Source organism: Corella eumyota, chromosome 5, assembly GCF_963082875.1.
Source record: "Corella eumyota chromosome 5, kaCorEumy4.1, whole genome shotgun sequence".
Classification (NCBI taxonomy): Eukaryota; Metazoa; Chordata; class Ascidiacea; order Phlebobranchia; family Corellidae; genus Corella; species Corella eumyota.
This window is the reverse complement of record NC_137494.1, coordinates 13,021,186-13,041,044: the sequence shown is the minus strand read 5'-3', so window position 1 is coordinate 13,041,044 and position 19,859 is coordinate 13,021,186. Positions and strand designations below refer to the sequence as shown.

At 30.3% G+C, this 19,859-nt stretch overlaps 5 protein-coding genes across 5 annotated transcripts; 2 read left to right on the top strand and 3 right to left on the bottom strand.

Annotated features, from left to right (window-relative positions):
* Positions 1 to 303: 303 nt before the first annotated feature.
* Positions 304 to 3,895, bottom strand: LOC145752815 (uncharacterized). The gene is made up of 9 exons (XM_082569160.1): positions 3,853 to 3,895; positions 3,311 to 3,449; positions 2,812 to 2,919; positions 2,338 to 2,466; positions 2,185 to 2,256; positions 1,850 to 1,960; positions 1,536 to 1,718; positions 1,306 to 1,389; positions 304 to 1,090 (listed from the first exon to the last, which is right to left on the bottom strand). The coding sequence occupies exons 2-9, from the start codon at positions 3,404 to 3,406 to the stop codon at positions 779 to 781; spliced, it is 1,095 nt and encodes a 364-aa protein (XP_082425286.1). The 5' UTR covers positions 3,407 to 3,449; positions 3,853 to 3,895; the 3' UTR covers positions 304 to 778.
* Positions 3,896 to 4,350: 455 nt separating this feature from the next.
* On the bottom strand, positions 4,351 to 6,200 carry LOC145753527 (INO80 complex subunit B-like). The gene is made up of 5 exons (XM_082569931.1): positions 5,887 to 6,200; positions 5,505 to 5,634; positions 5,306 to 5,372; positions 4,785 to 5,003; positions 4,351 to 4,683 (listed from the first exon to the last, which is right to left on the bottom strand). The coding sequence occupies exons 1-5, from the start codon at positions 5,912 to 5,914 to the stop codon at positions 4,351 to 4,353; spliced, it is 777 nt and encodes a 258-aa protein (XP_082426057.1). The 5' UTR covers positions 5,915 to 6,200.
* Positions 6,201 to 7,311: 1,111 nt separating this feature from the next.
* LOC145753525 (uncharacterized) lies at positions 7,312 to 12,699 on the bottom strand. The gene is made up of 3 exons (XM_082569930.1): positions 12,601 to 12,699; positions 10,305 to 10,400; positions 7,312 to 9,950 (listed from the first exon to the last, which is right to left on the bottom strand). The coding sequence occupies exons 1-3, from the start codon at positions 12,692 to 12,694 to the stop codon at positions 7,312 to 7,314; spliced, it is 2,829 nt and encodes a 942-aa protein (XP_082426056.1). The 5' UTR covers positions 12,695 to 12,699.
* An 875-nt stretch (positions 12,700 to 13,574) lies between these two features.
* Positions 13,575 to 16,549, top strand: LOC145752951 (catechol O-methyltransferase-like). Its single transcript, XM_082569331.1, has 6 exons — positions 13,575 to 13,670; positions 13,837 to 14,008; positions 14,427 to 14,570; positions 14,665 to 14,858; positions 15,250 to 15,390; positions 16,048 to 16,549. Exons 1-6 carry the CDS (start codon positions 13,641 to 13,643, stop codon positions 16,264 to 16,266), a joined length of 900 nt encoding a protein of 299 aa, XP_082425457.1. The 5' UTR covers positions 13,575 to 13,640; the 3' UTR covers positions 16,267 to 16,549.
* A 677-nt stretch (positions 16,550 to 17,226) lies between these two features.
* LOC145753008 (cornifelin homolog B-like) lies at positions 17,227 to 18,892 on the top strand. The gene is made up of 3 exons (XM_082569386.1): positions 17,227 to 17,703; positions 18,217 to 18,353; positions 18,498 to 18,892. Exons 1-3 carry the CDS (start codon positions 17,397 to 17,399, stop codon positions 18,615 to 18,617), a joined length of 564 nt encoding a protein of 187 aa, XP_082425512.1. The 5' UTR covers positions 17,227 to 17,396; the 3' UTR covers positions 18,618 to 18,892.
* Positions 18,893 to 19,859: the final 967 nt, after the last annotated feature.

The window sequence follows — 19,859 nt, the reverse complement described above, 5'->3', positions numbered from 1 at the left end:
CATTGAGCAACTGCTTCACACCAATTTTCAGGATTACCAAACCTACAAATATTTTTAGTAAATTGTTGTACTGTCTCTTGACTTACCTGTTTTATGTATTACAGATTAACATAAGGAAGAATTTTCAAAGTCTAAGAAAAAATGTAAAATAGCAGCGGTGGTAATCGAACCTAGACACATAAGTCCTAAAAATAGTATTTTATGTTCTTATCTTTACTTTGAATTAAATTGCCCTTGAGTTTTATATTTTAAAATATAAAATATGTAAAAATTTTTCTGTTAGAAAATACAACATCATTGGAAAAGCAGGTAATTTATTTTATGCCGAAAAAAAAATTAAAATTGGTGCCCTTGCGAAAAAGAACATATTTAACAAAGAAAAAAAACACAATTTAAAAAAAAAGCTCGTATTTTTGTAAAGCAGAAAAAGGGTGACACACTAATAATAAAAAACACTTTTTAATTGTTTTTATAACATATTTATATATATATTTTGTAAATAAATAACTCTTTTGGCAGTAGCCTATACAAACTAAAGTTTATACAAAAAATATCAATCACAAAGTCACAGAAAAAACATAAATGTAACAGTTTGGCAAAAATGGTGAAAAAAAAATATCAAAAAATTTTTACACATCACCCACAAATAAATAATATACCCCTACACCCTTTTAAATTAGGGGGTAAACAATTAGTGGGGCGACTTAATTTTTAGCGAAAGCGTCTGTTTGTAATACTTTTTTGCCCCCCCCCTAAATAAATAGGGGGTGTTATTGAACTATAGCCCTGAAGACGTTATTGATGTAAATTCCCTAGTTGAATTATTATTTTTACCTAAAAGTTGCTCTTGTGCATTAGACTGTAATAAAATATCGGCCGACCCTAACAAAACATGGTTCATATTATGCTGTGAAATTCGAGTGCTCTCGTCTAAAAGGTTTTTTAACATAATGTCCGTAGCTTCTTGGTTACTGTAATCTGACCCACTTGTAGTTGTAGATATAAGAGGTTTCTGATTTTGTGTGTTGGTGTGATGTGATGTGGTCATATTGTCAATACTGGTATGGAGTTCAGATACAAAATCGTCGTCCTAAAATTAAGAAAATTGTTATTTTCATGTAAACTAGTCAATTACTTTTAATTTAATTGTCTTTGTATGGTCTTAAATTGTAACTAATATGTGCCTGTGATAATTTATCTGCTCACCACAAATGGTAGTTTATTTATTTTAAAGGCTTTTAAATTTGACATACTTAAGATTTATATATATATAACCAATCAAATAAAAAAATTTAATATTTTTACCTTATTGCCCCCTGAGTTGAATCGCCCGCCGTTGCCTCTGTTTCTCATCATGGCATGTTTGTGCCGTGACTCATGCAGGTATTTCTGTCGGATATATTTTGAAAAATTAATACGGGTTCACAAAATTTTGGCCAAAAATAGACAAAATTTTTTTTTATTGAGTTATTGAATAAAAAATGTATTTAATATATTTGGTTTTACAGTTGTTTAAAGTTTTTGTGGTGTCTTACCTTTCTTTCTTTTGGTAATCTTCCGTCAGCTTCTAACTTGGCTCTAGCTTGTCTCCTTTTTAAAATTCTGTGATATTGTTTTGCGTTTACATATAGAGGTTCTTCTTCCAAAACCTCAGCCCCGGTAGTCGAACCTGAACCTAGTTGCACCCTTTGTAAGGTCCCGTTGCCATTTGGGACCATCTGTGGGTAAATAAGGGTAAAAATAAATTTTTGATGATTATAAATTTTTGATGATTAATAAGTCCTTAGTGTTTAAGCAACACTGACTTATGGCATTAGCTTTTATTTTTTCTTAATAGTTTAACTCTTACCATTATAATTCCACTATTTTGCATTCCACCCAAGTTTATAGAGTTTGCTGTGACGCTTTGTGGGTTGACTTGTTGTAAAACAACCTGGCCTCCTTGAGTACTGTTGCCAACCTGAATTTAAATAAAAAATAATAAATTTTGTTACCTGAATTGATAAAATTCTGTAGCGCTAAATATTCTAAGTTTAAATTAAGATTTTTTTAAATATAAAGTATATATATATTTAAAATTTTATCTTTTTTGAGACAATATTAGCGTTAAAGATGGTGTCATAGGATTTTTACATAATGGTGTCTAATTTGGTTTATCTAATCAACTTTAAATTTTAGAATTACTTGAATTAGTTGTGTTGGGTTTGAGTTATTTCCATCTGTTTGTAAAATAACTTGTGCCATACCAGCAGGAACCTAAAAATTTTATATAAAAGATTTGGTTGAGAAAGTAAACTTTTGGTTTGTGAAATTTTAGGTGTTTAGTTTTTGTTGAACCTGTTGTTGTTGCTGTTGTGGTTGTTGCACAACAATTTGAGCTGCGTTGTTGTTTAATCCTTGTACTTGCAAACCAGTTGCAGTTTGAATAAATTGAATATTACTTTGATTTTGACCGATATTTACCTCCTAAAAATAAAAAAATTATAACCCCTGATTTAATTAACTGGCAGCGTTATATAGTGGTTAGTACATTTAGCTTTACTACAGTGTTCTTGGGTTCAATTCCCACTGCTTCCATAAGTAAGGTGCTCTTAAGCTTATAAATTCTTGCTGTGCAAACACTTAATCAGCAGCTAATAATTATCGGGCAATTATATTCAACATAATATCCCAAACTGATAAAGGTAACTTGAGACTGGGTCAGAGTAACTGATGTTACTCTATGTTTAGACTAGAAAGTCGACCTTCCCGCATCGAGGATAAATAAATACAAAAATAAAGATTATTGACTTATTTTTTGATGTTATTTACCTGAACAGATTGGTTTAATTGGTTGTTACCAGATTGTATTACAATTTGTTGTTGTTGTTGTTGTTGAACTGGTTGTTGAATCAGTTGATTCCCATTCATCGTAACCAACTAAAAACATTATTTTTTAAGGTTTAAAAATATTTTAACACCACTTGTTAGTAGGTATAGTTGTTTTTTAAAAATCAATTAATTTCGGGGTGTTAATATTGAAAATATTTAGGCAATGAAATCTGTGTTTTTTTTCAGTAAAAATAATTACATTTTTATTTTTTATTGTTTTAATTGCATTTATTAGGTCAACTATTTTACAAACATAGGCATTATATTAAAAATGATTTGAAACACAAAAACTTGGATAACAGAAATTAGGACGAAAGTTATTTTCGAATATATGATATAGGCCTATTTTTTTAGACATCCAAGTTATTCTTTTTTTTGATATTTCTGAATTAGATTTTAATTTTTGTAAGTTGAATTAAATATTTGTGGTTTAATTAACCTGAAACGTGGGTTGGCCATTAGGTCCTGTTGTTTGAACAAGTTGCGCTTGTATGGAGTTTTCTCCACTAGCGACATTAACCGTTTGCCCTTCCATAATTTGTCTGTTTGTCGTTGTACCGCAATTGCTTGGCAAGAATCTGTAACAAATAATAAATTATTTTTTGCTTTATTTTATAATGTTATTTTTGCTATTGGGTATAACTTTTTTGAAAATATGAGATTCTGTAATTTAATTTTAATTATAAATTATTGTCAGTCTAAAAACCATAAATATTATCTTTACTTTTAACATTTTGATTATTTTTAAAGTATTTTTCTTTTGTATCTTCATAATTAAGTTTTTGTGGTCATTTAAACGCTTGTAGCAATGCGCTTTTAGGCGGACAGAAACAAAAATAAAGTTATGTCAAAAATTTTGTCTGCTTAGCCTAAAAACTCGAATAGCAAAAAATAAATAAAAACTAACAGAAAATACAAAAACGCTTTAGTTAGTGCTAGTGAACAAACTATTCAGTTATAAATATCGTTGAATTGACTTACTTTTATGATAACCTTTCTGATTGGATCTGGGAATTTCTTGAATGGCGAATAGAAAATGGCCTCCAAAATTGCCCGACCACTGACAGAACAGGTCGCGTTTGGCCAATCACAAGCGAGTATCGCGTCACGTGATCTATTCGGCAATTACGCAAATTCCTGTTAAATAACAAAGAAACTATTAATTTAATTTTTTTAATATATAATATTTAAAATGAAAAGTTTTTTAATTGATAACTAGATATTTAAAACTTGTGTTTTAAAAAAGTATTATATAAAATCAGATTGTCGTTTAATTGCAATCCCAAATCTGATTTATTGCCAATTTTTATTCCGTTTTTTTACATAATTAGAAACCTAAATATTCTTTTTTAATACTAACTTTTCATTTTTTAGCTTATAATCTATTTGATTTCTTAAAACATATAAATTTTTTCCCCAAAAAACATAATTTTTTTCAATATTCTATTAAATTTAAAACGAAAAACATACAAACAAATGCTAAGAAACTAATACAATATTTTTATTGGATAAATTCACTTTATAGCATTTCAAGCTACACAAATTAACACCGGTTTTCGAACAGTTATATTTTTTAGGGGCATTACAAATTTCGCAAAATTTTTTCTTTAAAACTGGTGATGGTTTTGTTGGTTTCAAAGGGTAGTCGTAACCTTCTGGATAACATAAAGACCATGTGTTAATAGTACTTATATATTTAATCATTGATTGGTTGTTTTGTGTTGCATTTTTTGACTTGTCTTTATTTTGTCTTGTCCCTTCGACTAGTTTTTTAATCGTTTGGTTTTTATTTTCTTCAGCTCTTTTGACAGCCTAAAAAATAATTTGTAAAAGTGTTATAAAAAATAAATTAGCTTTTCAAAATTGAGGAAAAATAAATATTCGGATAATTTAAAATTTATTTTTTGAATTACCTGTAATTTTCTTTTCCTATTCTTTTCATCCTTTTTTATCTTTTGCTCTTCTGTTAGCTCCTCTTTAGGAAGAACCACCTCTTCGATTAAATTATCATTCCGATCTAACTTTGCTCTTTGACGAGCAGTGAGAAGTGGATCTTTCCTCCTTGGAAGATCACCTTTGTCATCCAGTTCTCCTTTCTCCAAAGCATCTAGCCAAGCATCTTCGTCATCTACCTAAAAAAAAATTTGAACTATGTTAATTCTGTCTGTATTTCTATACTTTAGTCTAAACCAGGCAATAGCTCGCCAGTCAGGATTTTAATTGTTGTAATATGGTTGCAACTTTTTACCAATATTTGCCCTTAATAATTTACCCTTGCACCAAAAACGGCAGTATTTTAAATTTTGTAGGATTATTAATTGGACATACTTATACATACATAAATATTACGTCCACTAGGCTCCATTCTATATGGATGTAGAACTTTGAAGTATTTATTTGTTAAATAAATGCCTTTTTTAGTTTAAGTTTTTACCTTGGTTGATGTTGTTGTAACATCAATTTCTGTAGCTGAACAAAGTACTTCATTTGCCTTAGCTAGTCTGGAATTTTTAAATAACATAAAATTTTATGCAAAAGATTTTGTATATATATAATTAAAATAACTAATTGAATATATTATAAAAAATAATTTTTTTTACTTATTTATTTTGACCAATTAGAATTTTTTTTACTTATTTTCAGGCAACTTTGATTTCGGTTTAATTTTAACTTTTAAAATTGGTTTTATTTTCACTGGTTCATCAAAGAATTTCTTTTGTCTTTTTTCTCGACTTGATCTTTTTAACATTCCTTGATTTCCACCTTTAATTATCAAAAGATTTATTTTACTTATTAAATGTTGTAGCTTTAAAATTAAAAAAATATTTTGTTTGGATTTTATGTAGATAAATAGTTAAGCAGAAATTAAAAATATTACAAAAAAAATCATATAATTTTATGTCTTGATATATGTAAATAAAAAAAATTGATTTTAAATACAGATTTTGCATAAGCTTATATAAATGATGTTAGTTTGCATTATTATTTATTATTTTATCACTTTCTTTTTTTTACCTTTTTTAGTAGGAGGTGAAAATTCCATTCTATTAATTTTAATATAAATTTACTAAAATAAAAACATCTATATTTTTTGTGTAGATACATGAATTAATATTATTCAACCAATATGTAAATTTAATTTAAAATTCGTTTACAATTTTATTAACATTTTTAAACCTTGGTAATAATATATAGAATGATGCATAAAAATTTAATTTAAAAAATAATGTTCAAAATAAATAAAAACATATTTTAAACAGTGTTTACATTATTTTTAATAAAAAATAATTTTTTTTATGTTAAATATATAATAATCAATATAATTCCAAAAATAAAATAAAAGTTTTTTATGGTAAATACGGTCGCTTAACAACATAAATTCGTCCCTTAGATACGGTTGCCATGTACATGTGATTCGAAAAAATCAGACTCAGTCTATTAACTTGATCACTTTGATTTCCGAGCTTCACTTTCCAAGCTAATTTTACCATTCTTGCTAAAACTTTGGCCGTGTTAACATCGTTTATTAAATCCCCATGTGAATTAAGTACGGCACCTTCTTCGTTTACTATTAGAAATCCAAGTTGGTCGGATATTGCCTCCATGTTCTTAACGTGAATATCAGCATCTCCCATATTTGTAAAATTGTAATTAAGATTTTTTATTTAAGAATTGAGGTTGGGTATTATTTTCTGGAAAAATAAAACAGTTTTTAATATTCTCTACAGAAAGAATAAATACATTTTTTCATATAGGGACATTTAGAAAAAAACAAAATGGGGTTGTACCTAATCTAAATATATGACCAATGTATAAATCGATTACTTTAATTGAACTTAATTCCTTTACCTCTCTAACTTTATTATAAATCGTTTGTGGATTTTATACACTTTAACAGTCTAAATAACAACTGTTTTTATTGCGTTAGGTTTCTACAAAAATTATGACATTTTTATGTGTTTTAATACAGCTTGTTCAACAGTAAAGTCGTTTTAAGTTTGGTTACTGTTTGGAAATAAAAGGACCACGAGTTGAGGATAAACGATATAAACAAACAACGGTTTTGACTATTGTGGGTTAATAACAAACTTTTTGTATCACGAGTTTTTCTTTTTTTTATATCCTTTTTTTTGTCCTCAATATTTTTATTTAATAGTATTTTTAAAACGTTAGAGCGTTTTTATTATTTGTTGATTGAAATTAGATTTTATTGGTAAAAATTTTAATTACAATTTTGTTTGTTTTTAAAGAGAACTGTCCTATAAATCTTTAAAAATTTAATACCCCCTATGCTTGTGTTAATTGACATCTTTTTAAGTTTATAAAAACATTTATTTTAGGTATCTAAAACATTTATTACGTTTTTATTGCACAATTAAAAAAAGAAAAAACTTAAAACAAAATGGGTAATTTACAACAAAAATATTTATTTGACAATTTTCATTGTTTGAGGGCTTTTAAAAGCACGGTTAGTTTTTCAATTAAGTCACCGTCTGGTTGTTCCTTCTGGTCAAGCGCGTCTTGGCATCGAATAATGGCAGCATTCTTGTGGGTTGAAAGGTCGCCAGTATTAACAACTCTAGCTAGGTTGTAGCACGCCCAAGCGTATAGGTTACTAGATTGGCGAATTCCTGCTTCTAGGGCGGCTAAAAAGTCATCCGCGCTTCGACTGTAATCACCCTTTGCAGCTTGGTATTTTCCACAATAGACTAAGCATTTTGGCGCCATAATCAACTCCTTGTTTTTAATGGAAAGTGATTTTAGTTCGTCGTAAGTTTCGTCACCAGATTTAATAAATTCAGGGTCGTTTTTGTGTGAGTTCAACAACCGCGCATTGATTCGAATAAGAAATCGCCGTAGAATCATTTTAGTGTACTCTGAACCTTGGATTTCTTTAACATGACCATGCTCGTAGTAGTCATCGTCAGAACCTACATCGTTCTCGCATTCTATTAAAGACAATAGGATTTCACGACACTCCAAATGTGTTTTATCTTTTTCTAGAGTATTGGTCTTGCTAAGACCTTTTATCATTATAGGGACGACGCTTATAGAGGCTAAGTGCTCGAATAAGATTCTGACTTTGGTATCTTCAAAACATTGCCTTGATATTTCTCTCGACAGTTGCGAATAAAACTTAAAGCGGTCTCGAAAATCTGGCGTTATGTCAACGTTGTAGTATAGTAAAACGCGACCCCAAGTGTGCAAAATCGAGGCCAGCCTTTCGCAGAATATCATTCGACAATGCCTGTCTTCGTTTAGAAACAGAGTCGCACAGTTTCTTATGTCTGTGATGGTGTCAGTATTTAGGCCCACGGACTTGTTGTACCTTTCTCGGATTTTGTCAATGTCGTCAGCCTTTTCGTTTTCTCTTGTTTTCAAGTAATCTAATTCTTTGTCTTTCATCTGCAAGATATTCGAAATGTATTCATCCAATACTCCTGACCCAAACGACGGTAAAATCTTGTCCCCTGCTTTAATGCTGCCCTGGACAATGTCATTAGCTAGTTCTTGGTAGGGCTTATCGGGTTTTAAACTCACGGATTCTATGCTAGTAGCGTTTTTCGTAAGGATTGATATAAAGTTAAATATCACTTGCGTTGCTTTGTTTAGGCTATTCTCTGAACTCTCTTTGTAGGACAAAGTACCGAGACTCCTTACAATGCCTATCACTTCATAAAGATGACACATCAACATCCAAAACAAGAAATTGCTCTTGTCTAAACTTATTGTCTTATCAAAATTCATCTTTTCTTCAGCGTGGCTGATTACGGCTTCAATATGCGGCGCCATTTTGTTCATAAACTGATTGTCTTTAGTTTGTCGCATGTCTTTATGGACCATGCTAGCCAAAGCGGTGACCGTTTGCTTCAGGTATTCTAGATACGATGTAGGTTCTGACTTAATTGCCATTTGGACAGCTGTAGCTACTGCTTGATGGTACGAAATTACACAATCGCGGTTACTTTTTTTGGCTCCGTCTAGTTTACAGATTCCACTGTCCGATAAATGGGTGATCGCCGCCCCCGCTTCAACCCTATTTTTGTGACTTAGCGCTTTAACTGAAATATCTTCATCTTGGCGATTTTGCTGTAAAAATCGCTCGAACATTAGCGGCGGAATACCCGCATGGTGGCAGTACGACGCCATTTTCATGAGCGTCCACGCGTTGTCCGCTAACGCACTAGCGCCATCTACCGGTTTAAGCAACGTAACAATAGCTGTAAACAGATGAATGACGTGATCTCCGTATTCGGCTTTTAAGTGCTCTATCTCGCTATTGTGAGCAAATAATTGGGTTTCCGGGTCAGTGAAATAATCCAAATAATCCTCATAAGACATGTCCACCTGATGGCAGTGTGCCCTTACTGCTATAAGGCCAAGCGGAGAGCAGCTTATTTTTTCAGCGATTACTTTCACCGCTTGCAGCTCTATATCATCATTGTCACGGGGTTGAAGGAATTCGATAGCTTCGTCAATGCTGAACCCATCTACTTGATAGTATACACAATTCTCTAGTGATTTAGTTCTGCCATATCCTGGCAAGCCAATGTTTTTGTTGCGGGCAGTAATATATAAATGTATACACGACTCCGCTTTTAGGCACGAAGTTACAAATTGTTTCAGAAACTTTCGTTCGCTTCGAGTCGGGTCTTCTATTAGTATGAGTACTGGTAGTTGGATCGTGTTTAAAATATCGATAAACGGATCGGGGTAACCGTCGTTCAAATGGGCCTTGACTGCTTCGAGGTTTTGTCCAGGCGGCAGCAAATTATTGCTCTTAATTTCATTTAGTAGTTTGACCAATTCGTCTTTGATAACATGGCGTTTGTCAGAGCACTGAATATGGAATTTTACAAACAAGTCTGACTCTTCGAATGGGAATAATTCAGCAAGAGAACAGCCGATTTCTGATTTCCCAGAGCCCGGAAAGCCATGAATAATGCATACCAAAGGCTTCTTGATATCATGAATATCATTTTCTATTTTCTGAAACAATTTCGTTTTAACAAAATCGGTTGTTGGTCTTTGAAATCTGGTAATCTTATTCTTTAAGGCCTGAGGAAGGGGCTGTTTATCTACAAAATACCTAAAGACTTACAATTTCTTTGTTGTGTAAAAGGAAATAGGTATTAAATTAAAAAAGATAGTGGCCTAGAATGATGCTTTTGTCAACTTCTCTGTACAGGGAATGGCTAAATTTATAGTTCAAGCTATTTTTTTGTATATATGTTTATCCTCGATATGGGAAAGTCGAATGCGCAACTTAAACATAGAGTAACATCAGTTACTCCGACCCGGTCTCGAGTTGCCTGTGGCAGTTTGGGATATTAAATTGGTGGTTGATATTTTACTAGTACAATCTCAAGCTGCCGTTGTCAGTCTATTTTGTCTAATTATTATTCTAAAACGAGCAAAAATTTTAAACTTACCTCCATTTTCCAAATTCATATTAATTTGATAAACTGTATTACAACCAAATATTGAATTTTTCTCAATTTTAGTTCCATTAATGTTAAACACAGGACCTAAAAAACAATATTTCAAGTAGAAATTTAACACACAATGTTGATATTATAGCTATTTTACATACACCTAGTCTTATTATCTACATAAAGCCGTTTTATTTTAGCTAACGTTATCATTAAGCAAATATCAAATGTTACTGTTATTCAAACAAAAATTAGGCAATAAAAGGAGAATGTAATAGCCTAAAACGCTATGTTTGTTAAATGTTATTTTAATATGTCAAAAAACATAACAACAGTTAAAGTAAGAAAATTCAGTTTGTTTTTACTATTTTTTAATTTAAATATTGTTTTTTTCTGTATTCAGAATGATGAAACTGAATTTATTTTTAAAGCTAAGTATTTGAGGATAAAGTATATAGGTAAAATGACGTCAATAATATGCAAATAAGTTAAGGCCTAACTCTTAATCAAACAAATTAAACTTTAACCCTTTGTTTTAACCTTTAGTGTTAAACTAATAGTAAAATATATATATATATTTTTTTGGTTTTTCGCACATTGATAAAAGTAAATAATAAATACGATATACAATTAATATTACAACAATGCGACGGGAAAAAATGACAAAATCAATTTAATGATTTAAAACATGCCAAAAGTATTAATGTTTACATAAAGATTTTAGGTATGTTATGGCATGGTCACCAAACCCAAATATATTGCTTTATTATTTTAATACTAAATGTGTTTTAGTAAACAAACTATTTCTAAAGTCGTTTGTTTTTATAATAAAACAAGCCTTTTCTAACATATGTTTATAATAATGCAGCTACAGCCTACATAACTATTAATAATTTAAACCATATGTGTAGCGTACGCTTTAAATATAACGAAAGTTTTTTAAAAATCGTGGTATGTCAAAATTTGCAATGCCAACAAGTTGTTGTTGGTTACTTAACGCAATTCGAAAGCTAACCGCGTAATAGTTTATACTTATTACGTCATAAGGCAAACTTGGGGTTACTACGTGTCAAAAACGAGCTATTTTGAGACACTACTTTTTATCTATAATTTGTATGTTTAAGCAATGTTACGACAGTTTTAAAGACAGGTGAAATTAGGTAGTATACACAAGCATAGGCAAGTTTATAATTAGGGAAAAGCATCAATAAAGGCCGTAAAAATAATAGGGAAAATATATATATTAATTATAGCTATTATAAAATAATGATAACATATTATTAGACATATAATATTAGAGTTAGAATAAGGGTATAAATAAACTGTAAAAGTAGTTAGACGTTTTATGAGGCCTTTAAAAGCGAAGTTTACAAATTGTCTTGTGCAAATTTTGTAATAAAACTTGCGCGATTTTTTTTAATTTTTGGTGTCGCTGTTTTATGTGTTGAGAAAATGTTATGGAGAAATAAATGGTGGTTAATTGCCCTTTTCTTATTGTTTTGGACAACCCCTTTTTTGTTTATTTTTAAAAAAGTGTGTAAAGAAAATAGATTTTAAAACAAAACTTTAAAATGTTTTGAAATATTGATTTCAAATTAATATGTTTTTTATATACAATTCCGTATAGCTTATATGTTATTCCAGATGTCTTTACAAATTATGAATTCAATAGCCTGTTAAATTTTAAGCTTTTTATTGTTGTTTATTATGGCAAAATCTTCTATTTTTAAATGTAGGTTATCGGATTACAAAATTTTAAAACCATTGAAATTTAATACTATAAAATAAAAACTAGAAACTGTATAAATTTAAACCAAATTTTTGTAATTTAAATAAAAAGTTTTCGTAAATTAAAAAAATTTGAGTAATTGTGATTTTGTTATATTTATATAAATGATATAATATTAATGGTTTATTTTTTTATAATTTTTTATTTTTGTTTTTAATTTTGTTAAATTGTTGTCGTTGCATTTTATAAATCGATTTCGCTTATGCGAAGTTTAATTACTTCCGTTCTACCTAAACCATGTAACGTTATACGAATTTGCCTCCTTAATATAAAATATTAATATTAAATATATTAAAAATACGTTAAAATCAAAACTAGATACCTTAAACGCTTTTAGAACAAAATTTTACTTTTCTAAGTTTAAAAGCCGTTGCAAAATGTTAAAATTTTCAAAACGTTTTTTTTTACAATATAGGCGACTTTAACATATTTTTTATATACAAATTTTAGTCATAAATATGCCATTTCTTACAATGTAAAAAAAATTGATAATTTATGAAGTATTACCTGTTGTCGAATCCAATTTTGGGTATTTAAATTCTGGGTCATTTTTTACCCAATCGTTAGAATATTTTCGTTTTTTTCCAATTCTTAAATCCATTTTGATTTCAATTTCAAATGTCGAATTATAAAATGTTTGTAATTTTAAAATGTTTACTAGAATAAACACCTAGCTAAGTAGCAAGCTCAATAATATTTAATCAGCGCATAGTAATTTCAATAAAAACATAATTTCAATAAAAAAACATTGCGCCAGAAAAGGTAATGAAATACCATAAAAATCCCTCACTGGGACTTCCCCTTACTTTTTAAACGACAAAAACTACCTAATAAATAGATTTACATTTGTTTTTTTTCCCACAACATCATAACACTGTACATTTTAACATAAGTTTAAGCTTATATTAACTTTGTTAATAAATTTGTTGCCAAAAATGTTTTAAAATCTAACTATTTATTACGTCAACAAAAACATATTGCTCCTACATTTCTTTGCAGGCACAAACACTTTTTTACTTGTGTTAATTTAAAATTTTATTTTTATGTTGTTTTGTATCTATGGTACTTTGGTTTTAAATAATAATTAATTTATATTAAAAATTTCAAAAATAAATTGGCAACATTTCATTATTCGGAGCCCAGAAATATTTAATTTTCCAGAAATATTTAAAGTAAAATTTAAATTTGGTTTGTAAAATAGTAACGGTAGTACGGTACTGTAAAATGTACTCTTTTTTGCATTAAAATATAATCTGTTTGCATGTATATTTAAGGATGTCGCGTAAAATTAATTGGTTTTCAAACAGTTAAACTGTTAAACGCCTAAAGTTTGTAAGTTGAAAAGCGAAAAAATAAATATGTGCTTTTGATCACGTAAACGTTTCCGTACAACATATACGCCCAGTTTATTAAATATTGGTTTATATCGCTTGTAACTGTTTGCTGGTCAAAAGAATAAAGTTTTAATTTTATATAGTTTATTGTTTTTGTTTAGGTTTATAAAATATAATTTTAAAGTTACTTGCCCTAAAACAATTTTTTTAAAAATGGAGAAGGAAAAAGAAATAATGCCTGGGGTAAGAAATTAAAAAAAACATATTTAAACTAGTTATTTAAAATAGTTTAAAAATGTTTATTTGCATAATTTATGCTGTATTTTGAAAATGTGATTTTTTTATGATCTGGTTTGTGATTTTTTTTTTAATTATGCATACAATATCTTATAATTTTTAATTTTTACAGGAAAAATTGCTAAACCCTGCAAACTATGGACCAGAGGAATATTTTGTCATATTTTTGGGTGCTTTTATTTTATTTGTTGCAGTTAAGCATGCAATTTTTCACACATTCTATTTCTGGTGGTTTCAATATGGTAGATTTTATATTCCTGATAAATTCTGGACATTAGTTACTGGTAAGTTAGTTATTTTTTTATCTTTATCCTCGATATGGTAAGGCCAACTTGACGACTTGAACATAGAGTGACATCAGTTACCCTGACTTAGTCTCGAGTTGCCTTTGGCAGTTTGGGATATTATAGTCATAATTGCTTGATAATTAAGCCTTTGATTAAATGCTGGCTTAGCAGAAGTTCATACCGTTTATAGCGCCTTACTCATTGGTGCATCATAAGAGCAGTGGGGATTGAACCCATGACTTCATGGTGGTGTAGCAAGTGTTCTTACCACTACACCACGCTGCTGGTATATTGATCATAAAGACTCGATGATTAATTTACTAATTAGTATTGGACCCAGCAGAAGTAACCACTGGCAATATAAAAAACTTTGTTTTTTTTTATTTAAAACCTGATTATGTCCATTTTTGTTTAGGTAAAACACTTCCACAGAGAGTGTTACAATTTGTTAGAAACAAACTTGAAAATAACAAAACAATTTCACTTGAAAAATTAAAAGTTGTTGTGAATGAATATTTTGAAACTAAAGAATTTGCACCAAGTTTAGGTGTAAGAAAAGGTAAACTTATTTCATTAAATCTTTTTAATTTTACCTTTTTTAAAGGAAAGTTTGTCCTATATGATGTAATTTTTGATTAATGTATTATTTTTAGGTAAAATTGTAAATGAAATAGTCAGTAAATACAAGCCAAACACTAGCTTAGTTGTTGGTTGCCATGTTGGTTATGTATTATTGGAGATATTAGAAGCATTACCTGATAATGGAAACATTATCGTAATTGAATCGGACGCGAAATTTATTTCTACTGCGAAAGCATTGCTTGAAATTGCAGAATTAGAAAAAAGAGTAAGTGTAAAATCCTATTAGTTTTTTAATCTGATAAATTTGTCTTTAAATTTAAATTTATTTTGTGGATTTATTTATCCTCAATATGGGAAGATCGATTTCACGACCTAAACATTGATTACATCAGTTACCCTGACCCAATCTCAAGTTGTCTTTGACAATTGTAAATATAAATGTACTGTACACATATATATAACTGTTATAATTGTCCAATGAAAAAATTTTCTGAGTTGTTTTTTGGCCCAGTAGGAGTCCATGCTATTTATATATCATCTTACTTAAGGGTGCTACAGCATAGAAGCAGTGGGCATTAAACCAAGAATATTATGACATAGCACCAATACAAGGTAAATTCTATTACTAATTTTATAAATATTTTTTTTGTATTCAGGTTACTTTTCTATGCGGAAATGCAATAGATGTTATTCCTGGTTTAAAAAGTAATTACAATATTTCAAAATTTGATTTTGTGTTTTTAAATCGGACAAAACATGATATGGGATCTCACGTTCCTTTACTTAAGACTATGGAGGTAAAATAATTGTAAATTTTCGTTTTAAATTAGTGATAATATATTAATGGTACATTTCCTTATTTTCTAAACTAAATATGCTGGTGTAGGATATTGCTGTCATATGAGAACTTCCTTTATTTAATACAATTACATTTTATTTTATTATTTTGGACTTTTTTTTATATATGTATATATATATTTTTTTTTTTGTATACATCTTTATCCTTGATGTGGAAAAGTGGAATGCACGACCTAAACATAGAGTAACATCAGTTACTCCGATCCAATCTCGAGTTGCCTTTAGCAGTTTGGGATATTATAGATTATAATTGCCCGTTCTTATGCTGCTGATTAAGTGCTGACTCAGCAGGAGTTTATACTGTTTATAGCGCCTTACTTAAGGGAGCTACAGCATGAGATCAGTAGGGATTAAACCTACGACTTCATGGTGGTATAGCAAGTGTTCTTACCACTACACCATGCTGCCAGTAATATTTGTTTATTCTCGAATGGAAAGGTCTATTTCACATGAAGCAGAACTTCATACTGTTCATAGTGCCGTACTTAAGGATGGTACAGCTTTGGAGCAGTGGGAATTGAACAATGTCTTCTTACCACTACAACCACACTGCCGGTTTTATGTTTATCTTCACTTAAAAAAACATTTTTTTTTAGAAAAATGAATATTTTCACCTGAACCCAAAACGAGAAAGTGGCGAGGGTGAGAATCGAACCGTGATCCTAGCAGACAAAGTTGTCATGCTGGGAGACCCAGAGTTTTTAAAATATGTTCGTCTCTCAGACAACTATGAAACAAAGTACCACCAGATGGCACTAGAGCATAGTTCTGATGAAATTGTCGACGGAATGGAAATGGCGATTTATCAAGGATAATAAATTACTGAAAACCCTGTTTTTATTATTTGGCAACTCTGAATTTTTTTTTTAATATTATATTAACTACATACTTTAAAGGTTTTAAAAGAAGGCGCTACACAATTTTTTTATGTTTAAATTACTTTATTTTGGTTAAAAACTTCAATGTTCGTGTTTATCTAGTTTTGTTAATTTTTTATTTGTGTTTTATTTATGCTAGAAAAATATTTTTTATTTAAATTTAAAACCAATTTTAGGAAAATTTTAATAAATATTCCGTAGCTTGTTACCAAGTATTCCCTTTTACGTGATTTATTTAACGTTTTATTGTCGTATTATAACAAATATTATATTTGATTAAATATACTTACTTTAAAAGAATAAATATTGGTTTAACAATTTCATGAACTTTTAAAGAAAATTTTTTTTTTTTTTTGTATATTTCTTTATCCTCGATGTGGGAAAGTTGAATATGCGCGACTTAAACCTAGAGTAACATAAGTTACTCCGACCCAGTCTCGAGTTACCTGTGGCAGTTTGGGATATTATAGAAATTATAATTAACCGGTAATTATGCTGATGATTAAGTGCTGGCTCAGCAGGAGTTTATACCGTTTATAGCACCTTACTCAAGGGCGCTACAACATGAGATCTGTGGGAATTGAACCCACGACCTCATGGTGGTGTAGCAAGAGTTCTTACCACTACACCACGCTGCCGGTTAAAATAATTGTTTTAAGCAAATATATTAAATTTTTTTATTTTCATTTGCTTAAACCAAAAGTTTATTTTAATAAAAAAAAAAAATTTAATTTTTTTGCCTCGACCGGGATTCGAACCAAAGAATTTTGATCACGCCTTAGCGCCACGTGACGTCACGTCGTCACATGATTGTTAATGATTGACAGGTCTCACATGACTTAATTGTGCGCGCCTTATGAGACAACAACAGGCTTAACTATGCAGTATAAAATTTTACCTAAGTTGCATTCTACGCTTAGTCATAACTTATATTTAGGATGAAAAGCAAACTGTTTTTTGCCGCAGATAGCTTATTATGTTGTAGGTGAATTGTTAAAAGAGTGTTTAATTATTTTAAAATTATTATCAGGTTTTTATGTTAGTTTTGCGTTGCAAAAAATAAAAATATGAGTGGGTCAGATACAAAATATCTTATTGAAGGCGAAGTTACCCAAAACCAGCCAACTGGGTTGCAATCTGGATATCCAAACCCAAATTACAACACAGACCCGCAATATGGGGGCCAACCCAATCAGCCCCCGTTATACCAACCCTCTTACAACCCCCATTCGCACAATTTAGTCACTCAAACGACTGTGCAATGCCAGCCTGTGTCTATGCATGGCCAGTACAATCACAACTCAGTGATTTCGCATCAACCAACCCGTATTTGGAGAGCGGGATTGTGTAATTGTTTCTCGGACTGCAGTATTTGTAAGTAATTTTAGCTAAAGTATCTATTTATATTGATTTATCTTCAATTTAGAGACGCAGACTACGAATAAACATAGGATTATTTTTTTATTCTGGCTTTGTTTATTTTTTAATATTGACCTGTAATAGGGTATTTCTTGTTTTTAATATTCCTTTTAATCTGCCAAAGTATTTTAACTAGTCCAAAGTAACAACGGCAGCGTGGTGTAGTGGTAAAATTACTTGCTACACCACACATGGGGTCGTGGTTTCAATCCCCACTGACATCATGCGGTAGCGCTCTTGGCTTGGGTGCTATAAACGGTACAAACTCCTGCTGAGCCAGCACTTAATCAGCAGTATAATTATCGGGCAACTGTAATCTATATAATATCCCAAACTGCCACAGGCAACTTGAGACTGGGTCGGAGTAGCTAATGTTACTCTATGTTTAAGACTTACTAAATGATCCCTCCATCGTCTTTTTTTAAAAAAAAAAACAGTTAAAGAAATTTATTTTTTTTATTTTTACAGGTTTGTGTGTATTTTTTTGCCAACCCTGTCACACATGTAATATTGCTAGCAGAATGGGCGAGAGTCCTTGCATAGCTTGCTTCTACAGCGGTAACGTTGCTATGAGAACCAAGTTCAGAGTGATGCATAAAATTAACGTAAGTAGCTATAAAAAATTTGTATTTTAATATTTAAACTAGTTAAATAATCAATTTAAAGGCATAAAGCCATTTTAAAGGTCGGTACGTTTTGTAATGTTTTATTAACCATTTTTAGTCTTAAAACAATTTTTCTTTTTTTAGGGAAGCATCTGCGACGATATTTGCGTGTCGATGTTCTGTTCTTCTTGTGCTTTGTGCCAATTAACCCGGGAAATGAACGCAGAAGGATATCCTAATGCTACTTGCTGCGGAGCTTGCTAAATTAATAAAAGTTCAAATTTTATACGCGTTTTTACAATTGAAATTTACAATCTTTTTAAAATTGGCCTATAAATTCTTTTAATTAGTATGTTTATGCATTTAGCCCTTTTTTAGATAATCGAAGCCATTTTTTGCTTTAATCAGTAACCGTTTTTATCTTAACTTATTCTATTTTTAGTGATAAGTTCAAACTATAATTGTTTATTTAATAAGTTTTAATTATTTCATATAATTGTATATGTATGTTAATAAGTGCAATAAACCTTTGAGTCCGATTTTTTAAAGAAATTAAGTTAAGTTAACATAAGTAGCGTGGTGTAGTGGTAAGTAAGAACACTTGCTACACCACCATGAGGTCGTGGGTTCAATTCCCACCTATCTTATGCTGCAGCACCCTTGAGTAAGGCGCAATAAACGGTATGAACTCCTGCTGAGCCAGCACTTAATCAGCAGAATAATTATCGGGTAATTTTTTTTTTGGATATTTCTTTATCCTCGATGTGGGAAAGTCGAATGCGCGACTTAAACATAGAGTAACATTAGTTACTTCTACCCAGTCTCGAGTTGCCTTTGGCAGTTTGGGATATTATAGATTATAATTGCCCGATATAATTATTCTGCTGATAAAGTACTGGCTCAGCAGGAGTTCATACCGTTAACGGCGCATTACTCAAGGGCGCTACAGCATGAGATTAGTGGGGATTAAACCCACGACCTCATGGTGGTGTAGCAAGTGTTCTTACCACTACACCACGCTGCCGGTAATTATAATTTATAATATTCCAAACTGCCAAAGCCAACTCGAGACTGGGTCGGTAAACTAATGTCACTCTATGTTAAAGTCGCGCATTCGATCTTCCCACATCGAGGATAAAGATATATACAAAACAAGCAAAAAAAATAAGTGACTTCAACTTTTCGTCTAATAGCAGTTACAACTGATGTCTTATTATTGTGGTTTTAGCGAAATTTTTTTTCACGTTTTTTATATTCAGCAATTTTTAGATCAACAAAAACAAGGAAGTTAGGAAGTCCTACAGTGCCTGGCTTATATTATTATAAAATATATATAAGACTGAATATATTTAAGGAATATAATAATAATTAATACGTGTATAAGGGGACAAGGGCCTTGAATATTTCTCATCGTATTGTTGTAATATTAATTGTCTATCGTATTTATTATTTACTTTTATCAATGTGCGAAAAACCAAAATAAAAAAAATATATATATATTTTATA

What these genes read in the sequence shown, in the direction of transcription:
- LOC145753008 (XM_082569386.1), top strand. Translation starts at nt 17,397, where the DNA reads ATGAGTGGGTCAGATACAAAATATCTTATTGAAGGCGAAGTTACCCAA. An exon ending in TTTCTCGGACTGCAGTATTT is followed by an intron (nt 17,704 to 18,216) that starts GTAAGTAATTTT and finishes TTATTTTTACAG; the next exon opens with GTTTGTGTGTATTTTTTTGC. An exon ending in GAGTGATGCATAAAATTAAC is followed by an intron (nt 18,354 to 18,497) that starts GTAAGTAGCTAT and finishes TTCTTTTTTTAG; the next exon opens with GGAAGCATCTGCGACGATAT.
- LOC145753525 (XM_082569930.1), bottom strand. Translation starts at nt 12,694, where the DNA reads ATGGATTTAAGAATTGGAAAAAAACGAAAATATTCTAACGATTGGGTA. An exon ending in AAAATTGGATTCGACAACAG is followed by an intron (nt 10,401 to 12,600) that starts GTAATACTTCAT and finishes ATTGTTTTTTAG; the next exon opens with GTCCTGTGTTTAACATTAAT. An exon ending in TATGAATTTGGAAAATGGAG is followed by an intron (nt 9,951 to 10,304) that starts GTAAGTTTAAAA and finishes GGTATTTTGTAG; the next exon opens with ATAAACAGCCCCTTCCTCAG.
- LOC145752815 (XM_082569160.1), bottom strand. Translation starts at nt 3,406, where the DNA reads ATGGAAGGGCAAACGGTTAATGTCGCTAGTGGAGAAAACTCCATACAA. An exon ending in ACCCAACACAACTAATTCAA is followed by an intron (nt 1,961 to 2,184) that starts GTAATTCTAAAA and finishes ATTTAAATTCAG; the next exon opens with GTTGGCAACAGTACTCAAGG. An exon ending in AAAATAGTGGAATTATAATG is followed by an intron (nt 1,719 to 1,849) that starts GTAAGAGTTAAA and finishes ATTTACCCACAG; the next exon opens with ATGGTCCCAAATGGCAACGG.
- LOC145752951 (XM_082569331.1), top strand. Translation starts at nt 13,641, where the DNA reads ATGGAGAAGGAAAAAGAAATAATGCCTGGG. An exon ending in AAGTTTAGGTGTAAGAAAAG is followed by an intron (nt 14,571 to 14,664) that starts GTAAACTTATTT and finishes TATTATTTTTAG; the next exon opens with GTAAAATTGTAAATGAAATA. An exon ending in CTTTACTTAAGACTATGGAG is followed by an intron (nt 15,391 to 16,047) that starts GTAAAATAATTG and finishes ATTTTTTTTTAG; the next exon opens with AAAAATGAATATTTTCACCT.
- LOC145753527 (XM_082569931.1), bottom strand. Translation starts at nt 5,914, where the DNA reads ATGGAATTTTCACCTCCTACTAAAAAAG. An exon ending in TTCACCTCCTACTAAAAAAG is followed by an intron (nt 5,635 to 5,886) that starts GTAAAAAAAAGA and finishes TGATAATTAAAG; the next exon opens with GTGGAAATCAAGGAATGTTA. An exon ending in TTACAACAACATCAACCAAG is followed by an intron (nt 5,004 to 5,305) that starts GTAAAAACTTAA and finishes ATTTTTTTTTAG; the next exon opens with GTAGATGACGAAGATGCTTG.